Source organism: Stenella coeruleoalba (assembly GCF_951394435.1).
Source record: "Stenella coeruleoalba genome assembly, chromosome: 3".
Taxonomy (NCBI): Eukaryota; Metazoa; Chordata; class Mammalia; order Artiodactyla; family Delphinidae; genus Stenella; species Stenella coeruleoalba.
The window spans coordinates 602,478-610,264 of NC_137148.1; the positions used below are offsets into that span (position 1 = coordinate 602,478).

Below are 7,787 nucleotides of genomic sequence, written 5' to 3' on the forward strand. Positions count from 1 at the left end.
ATTGTCGTGGGTATGAAGTGGTATCTCATTGTGGGTTTGATTTACATTTCCTTAGTGACTAATGATGTTGAGCATCTTTTCATGTGCTTGTTAACCATTTGTATGTTTTTTGGGGGAGAAAGGTCTATTCAAGTCCTTTGCTCATTTTTAATTAGGTTGTTTGTCTTTTTGTTGTTGAGTTTTAAGAGTTCTTTGTGTAGTTTGTATACCAGACCTGTATCAGATATATGATTTGCAAATATTTTCTCCCATCCGTGAGTTGTCTCTTCACTTTCTTGATAGTGTCCTTTGAAGCCCAAGTTTTCAATTTTGATGGGGTTCAATTTATCTCGTTTTTCTTTTCTTCCTGTGCTTTTGGTGACGTAGCTAAGAATCCATTGGCAAATGTAAGGTCGTGAAGATAGAGCCCTATGTTTTCTTGTAGCTCCTACACTTAGGTCTTTAACTAACTTTGGTTAATTTTTGTAAAGGGTGTGAGGTAGGGGTCCAGCTTCACTCTTTGGTATTGGATGTCCATTTGTGCCAGCACCTTTTGGTGAAGAGACTGTTCTTTCCCCATTGAATGGCTTTGTTGAAAATCAGTTGACCACATTATGTTTATTCTTGTGCCACATTTCTCTTTTTTCAATGCTTTTTTAAAAATTTTATTTATTTAGTTTTGGCTGCGTTGGGTCTTCATTGCTGCATGTGGGCTTTCTCTAGTTGCAGTGGACGGGGACTACTCTTCATTGCGGTGCGTGGCCTTCTCATTGGGGTGGCTTCTCTCATTGCAGAGCATGGGCTCTAGGTGCATGGGCTTCAGTAGTTGTGGCACGTGGGCTCAGTAGCTGTGCCTCACGGGCCCTAGAGCACAGGCTCAGTGGCTGTGGCGCACGGGCTTAGTTGCTCTGCAGCACGTGGGATCTTCCCAGACCAGGGCTCTAACCTGTGTCCCCTGCCTTGGCAGGGGATTGGGATTCTTAACTACTGCGCCACCAGGGAAGCCCTCAATGCTTTTTAAAAACCTTTTTATTATGAAAATTTTCAAATCTTTTACAAAAGTGGAGAGAATTTTATAATGAGTCCAATTTATTCATCGAGTATCATAGATGGTCAGCTGTCAATATTGGCTGATTCAGTGTCATGTAAACCCCACCCTGCCCTGCACATCACACAGAAACAAATCGCTGATGTGTCATCCTTTCACAGGTGTTAGCATGTATCTCTAAAACGTGTGAACTTTAAAAATCAGCTTTTTATGTTTTTTACTTAATTTTTTGTTTGAATTGAGAGACTTTAATTCATATAAAGAAGTATTAACAACAGCAGGAGAGCTCGGAAGGGTGTTCAGGGCTGCGGGGGTGCCGAGAGGGCTTGCCTGTATGTAGGGGTTCAGGCTCTGGGCTGGCGGAGAGGTTTCGCTGGGCTTCCCAGCCTCCGTAAGAGGTGGGCAGGAACAAGAAGACACGGGGGACGCACGGGACCCAGAAGCCCCTCACTCTGCGCTCGCTACAGAGGAGAAAAGCTCGAAGGGTCCAGCCCATCCGTGCAGAGCAAGCCCGACGGGAACCGGTACACCGCTTCCCAGTGGCGTGCCACCACCTCCCATTCCTGGCCTTCGTGCTGTGGTTGCCAGACCTTGACATCTGCATAGGTTACAAACCCCACAACACATTGTCGTCATTGTTGTTGAAACAGTCAATTATTTTTTAGAGATAGTTAGATAGTAGGAAGGAGCCTTGCATTCTTACCCATGCAGTTACCACTTCCTGTGCTTTCTGTTCCATTTTGTGGATCCCCGTTACCATCTGGTATCATTTTCCTTTGGCCTGAAGACACTCTTTCACATTTCTTATAGTGTGGGTCAGCTGGCAATGAATTCTTTCAGCTTTTTTATGTCTGAAAAAGTCTTCATTTAGCCTTAATTTTTGAAAGATATTTTCACAGGGTTTAGAATTCTTGTTTCAGGTTTTCTCTTGCAGTGCTTTAAAGATGCTGCTCCGCTGTCCCCTCGGGTACACGTTCCTCAGGAGACATCTGCTGCCATGCTATCTCTGTTTCTTTGTACCCAATGCTATTTTCTCTGGTGGCGTTTAAGATTATTCTATTTATCTCTGGTTATGAGTCATTTGATTATGATGTGCCTGGTGTAGTTTTCTTCCTGTTTCTTGTGCTTGGGGTTCATTGACGTCTTGAATCTGTAGGTTTATAGTTTTCATTGTTTGGACAAATTTCTGCTATTATTACTTAAATGTTTTCTGTCACCTCTATTACTCTCCTGTTCTTTAGGGCCCCAGTTACACATATTCAACCAATTGAAATACCTAAATATTTAATTTTTATTTTGGTGCTGTTGTAAACGGTATGGTTCTTAAAAAATGTGTATTCCAGTTGTTCATGGCTAGTGTATAGAAACACAATTGACTTTTTTATATTGTCCGTTTTCCCTGTGACCTTGCTGGACTCAATTATTATAAGTTATAAAAGATTTGTCTTAGCCAAATTTTGGAATTTTCTGTATGTACCATCCTGTTGTCTGTGAACATTAAGGGGAATGGTGATAGAGGACACCTTTGTCTTATTCGTGATCTCTGGGGATGTATACAGTCTTTCACTGTTAGGTGTGATGTCAGCTGTAGGTTTTTTTGGTAGATGTCCTTTATCAGGTTAATTAAGTTCCTTTCTATTCCTAGTTTGATGAGAGGTTTTTTTTATTATTATGCATGGATTTGGATTTTGTCAAATGCACTTTATGTATGCTGAGGTGACCGTATATCTTTTTCTTTTATCTATTAATAAAGTGAATTATACTGGTCAATTTCTGGATGGCGAATCAGGCTTGAATTCCTTGAGCAAACCCCATTTGTGATGTGTTGTGCTCTTTATATATTGTTGGATCCCGTTTGCTAACATCTAATTGAAGATTTTTGTGCCTATGTTCATGAGGGATTTTTGACCGTTGTTTTCTCAAAATGTCTTTGGTTTTGGTATCAGGGTAACGCTGAACTTGTAAGTCAGTTGGCAATTTTTAATTTAATTTTTGGTTTTCTGCAAACAATTGGTATTATTTCTTCCTTAAATCGGTAGAATTTACCAGTGAATCCATCTGGGCCTTTGCTTTTGTTTGTTGTTGTTGGAATAAATACAGGGCTAAACAGGTTATCTGTTTTTTCTTGAGTGAGCTTGGTAGTGTATGTCACTCAAGAAATTGGTCCATTTCAACTAAATTGTTTAATTGTTTCATCTAAATTTGTGGAGATATTATTTTAGTCTGCCTGGGCTGCCGTAACAAAATACCACAGACTGGGTGGCTTAACCAACACCTAAAAACAATGAAAATCCACTTCTCGCAGTTCTGGAGGCTGGGAAGCCCGAGATCAAGGTGCCGCGGATTGGTGTCTGATGAGAGCTTGCACAGGGTGAAGACAGAGCTCTCCTCTCTCTTCTGCTTCTTATAAGGGCAACACTTCCATCAGATCAGGGTTCCACCTATATGACCTCATTTCACCTTAATCACCTCCTTAAAGATCCATCTGCAATACAGTCAAATGGGGGATTAGGGCTTGAACATATGAATTTGGTGGGCACACAGCTAAGTTCATGGCGGTGTTCTCTTATTTTCCTTCTAATGTCTGTGGGGTCTGTAGTGATGTCCCTTCTTTTATTCATGATACTAGTAATTCATATCTTCTCTATTTCTTGATCAGTCTGGCAAGAAGTTTATCAATTTTGTTGATCTTTTCAAAGAACCAACTCTTGATTTTGTTGATTTTTCTGTATTTCCATTTTAAGTTTCATCGATTTTTCCTCTTTATTATTTCCACCTTTCTGCTTGATTTGGACTTGTTTTCTCTTCTTCTGATTACTTAAAGTGGAAGCTTGGATTACTTATTTGAAACGTTTAATTTTTTTCTAACGTAAACATTTAATGTTATCAGTGTCTGTCAAAGTACTGCTCGTCTGTATCCCACAGAGTTTGATATGCTGTATGTTCATTTTCATTCAGTTCAAAATACGTCTAAATTTCTTTGAGACTTTCTCTTTGACCCATGGTTATTTAGAAATGGGTTGCTTACCAGATAGTTGGGAATTTTCCATATATCTTTCTAGTTTAATTCCATTATTGTTAGAGAACATACTTTGTATTTTTATTCTTTTAAGTTTGTTGAGGATTGTTCTCAGTTCAAGAATATGGTCTATCTTGATGAATGTTCCATGTACGAAGAACGTGTATTCTGCTGCTGTTGGCTGGAGTAGTCTCTATATTTCAATTAGTCTACATCTGTTGTTTGGATATTCTCTTTCCTTTGTGATTTTCTGTTTGTTTGCTCTATTGATTACTCAGAGAGGAATGTTGAAGTTACTAATGAATTATCTTTTCAGTTTTTGCTTCCTGTATTTCAAAGCTGTGGTGATGCATTCTCATTTAGCATTGCTACGTCTTCTTGGGAAACTGGCGCCTTTATTCTTTTATAACATCCCGCTTTGCCCCTGGTAATATTCCTTTGTCTGGTACTCACACTGCTACTCCAGCTGTACTTTTGATTAGTGTATCTTTTAGGATCCATTTACTTTACCTACTTATGTCAGTAGTCAAAGTGTGTTTCTTAGACTTAAAGTGGATCCAGGACATGTTTCCAGTATTTTCGCTGCACTTTCTGGACAGGGTGGAAGTCGTGTGTTTGACTCTGCTTCCTCTTCCAGGTAGTACACACTTGAGGCCAGGGGAGGGCTCCTAACCTCCTCTCTGGGTCAGCTGGCCCAGAGCCTGGTGTGGAGGGGTCACCGGTCTGCAGGATGTTTGTGACGGCTCAGACATCCTCACTGCACGGGAAAATCAAGATTCTGATGCGCTCCCTGAGGTGATGGGCGAGCTGACCAGCCTCAGGGCACAGACACCGACTGCAGTGTCCACACTGCTGGTGGAGGCCAGCAGGCATGGCCAGCTGGGCTCAGTGCGGCCGTGAGTTAGTGGCCAAAGTGGAAGCCCAGCACTGTGGAGTGGAGAGAGATTTTAGTAGAAGAGAGGAAGCCTGTGTGCCTAGAAATACAGGCCGTAGGGGAGGAGTGGGAGGGGCAGCGTGGCCGCAGGCGGCACTGGGATGGCCTGCCTGCCCGCGCCCTGACCCAGCACACGGTCCTCGGTGCCCACTGCGGAGTGCTCCTGTTTTCTGACGCCTCAGGGTGTTTACCTGCCGGAAGCTTTCCCGGCACAGGGCTGTCTCACGAGTGTGGTGACAGGACTGCGTCCTCTGGCTAGGCTGGCGGCCGCAAGGCGGCCCATCGAAGGGGAGACGTCATGAGCCCGCTTCAACCTTGGGCTGAGGAGGGGACGGTTCACCCCCGCACCCCACCCCCGTGCCGGACATGCCCTCGGGCATCTCGCTCAGCCAGCGCTGGGGGAGGACAGCGCGCCGGGCCTCCGCTGCTGCTCTCGCCGCCTTGGTGGTTTGGGGGGTATGGGGGCACTGGGGTCTCTTCAGTGTGACCAACTTGATGCCCCTTTTTCCTTAGGGCCCAAGACGATGATTCCGCCGGGGGAGTGCCTGTATGCCGGGAGGAAAAGAAGGAAGCCCGTTCAGAAACAGTAAAGTATCTGTCTTCTGGTTTTGCTGACTGCTACCGATGGAGGGGAGGCTTTTGTGTGTTCATTGAAAAAAGTGCATTTTAGAAACAAAGTGAGTGAGGCGAGGTTTCGGTCAAACCTTACTGAGGGTGCAGGGACCCGCAGGACCAGCGGGGGCCGGGCAGGGGACACTCTTGGTGCTCGGGAGCGCAGGTGGGACCCTGGGCCGCCTTCCCAGCCCCGACTGGACGCTGAGGTCTGGCCCAGGGCGCCCCTCCCCCGCCCTGGTAAGACCCGTCCTCGTCCTTGGCTGCGTGCACCACAGTGCCTCTGGGCTTCACCCCAAGCGAAAGGAGGCTGGGGCTCGGCCTGGGGCGTCCGGGAGGCGGAGTGGGGTGGGGGCAGGGAACCCCAGGCACAGCCCCGGGACACAGCACCACGCTCACATCCCCCACCTCGCCGTGGCTGGCCAGTGGGGCTCGGGGCCATGAAGCGGGTGGCCTGCAGTCATGGAACTGGTCTGCAGAGAGTGGCTCCTAGAGCCCAGGGCTGCGTCCGTCCTGGGCCAGGTCCTGCGGTGTGTCCACTGTGGCTGGGGCTGTGTGTGTGTGTGTGTGTGTGTGTGTGTGTGAGCCTCTGTGTGTGTGTAATACAGATGTGTGAATGTGTGATGTAGCTTTATGTGGGTAACACAGCCCTGTCTGGGTGTGTGTGTGTGTGTGTGTGTGTGCACCTGCAGTAGTGTCTATGTGGGGATCTGGGTTTCTGGGACCCAGGCCACCCTCCGGGCCCCCAGGGGCTGCAGGACCCCATGAGAGGTCGACAGGAATGCGGGCACCTCCAGTCCCAAGGATGGGTGTCAAAGGCTGGTGAGGCTGGACTTTGGAAACTGGTTGTCACCTGAGTCACTTGTGTGGCCACTGTGGGCCTTGGGATGGAGCCAGGGTGCTGGGGGAAGTGTTCAGCCTGGTCTGCAGGTGAGAGGGGGCAGGTGTGGGGGGCAGAGCTATGCACTAGAAGGAGGTGATGCGGGGGGCCTATGTCCTGAGCTCATTTGTTCTGGTGAGAACATTTGTCACCTTAAATAAGGAAAGAAGTACCTGGAGAGGCAGCTGTGTACACTGGGATCTGGGGGGCTGTGCACACCGGGATCTGGGGGGCTGTGTACACCGGGATCTGGGGGGCTGTGTACACCGGGATCTGGGGGGCTGGGAGCAGTAACGCACAAATCAGCAAGCACGGTGTGCAGCACAGGAGCTCCTTGCCTCTGTGCACAAGGGGCCACGGCCGTGCACCTTCGACATTGCTCCTCATGGATTCCTTGTTCAGCTGTGCGGGGCGTGCCGTGATGTGTCGTCACCAGCCCTCCGCCAGCGTCCGTTCCGACTGGCTTACAGGCGCCGCTGTGCTGAGAGCCTTCGTGCCTGGCGTTGGACTCGTGCTCGTCGTCGGAGAGGCACCGCCGTGGCTGTGTGCTGGCCGTTCCCTCGCGGGCCCGAGCAGGCTTGTTAACTGTTTACTGTGAAAGTGGTGGATTGCTCGGCTTTGACAAACCCTGCGCCCGCAGCCCCTGCCTGGCCCCTTCTGCGTCACCCTCACAGACTTGGGCTCAGTGATGCATACAGAGGCTCGCGCTGCCTGCCATGCTGTGAGCAGTGAGTTTCCTGTCCTTGACCGTGGAGGCTCACGCCTTCTGCCAGGATCTGTGGACAGCAGCAGGTAAATCAAGGCCAGACCCAACAGGCATATGCATTCTTGCAGGTGGGATTGCCCAGGCCAAGAGTGTGGCATTTGTGATTTCATAGGTGTCGCCAAACTGGCCAGCACTGGAGGCGTGCCCTACCGGGCACACGGTGTGCCTCAGACTTTGGTGAATTTGCGTGTCCTTCTCATACGTGAGGCGTAGCAGCCACTGTATTTCTTTTTCTGTGAACTGTCTGTGTTGACAACTTTTGATAATTTTTCTATTGTATTGTTTATGGTTTTTTTTTTTTTTTTTTTTTTTTTTTTTTTGCGGTACGCGGGCCTCTCACTGTTGTGGCCTCTCCCGTTGCGGAGCACAGGCTCCGGACGCGCAGGCTCAGCGGCCATGGCTCACGGGCCCAGCCGCTCCGCGGCATGTGGGATCTTCCCGGGCCGGGGCACGAATCCGTGTCCCCTGCATCGGCAGGCGGACTGTCAACCACTGCGCCACGAGGGAAGCCCTGTTTATGTTTTTGCCTCTTGATTTGTAAGGGCTTGC

At 48.1% G+C, this 7,787-nt stretch overlaps 1 protein-coding gene across 1 annotated transcript in view; it reads left to right on the forward strand.

Moving 5' to 3' along the window:
- Positions 1-5,493: 5,493 nt before the first annotated feature.
- AHRR (aryl hydrocarbon receptor repressor) overlaps positions 5,494-7,787 on the forward strand; it is a 60,926-nt gene continuing 58,632 nt past the window's right edge. Inside the window, exon 1 of the mRNA XM_079918019.1 lies at positions 5,494-5,566. Coding sequence (XP_079774145.1) covers positions 5,505-5,566 — 62 coding nt within the window. The 5' untranslated portion in view covers positions 5,494-5,504. The remainder of the gene's footprint in view (positions 5,567-7,787) is intronic.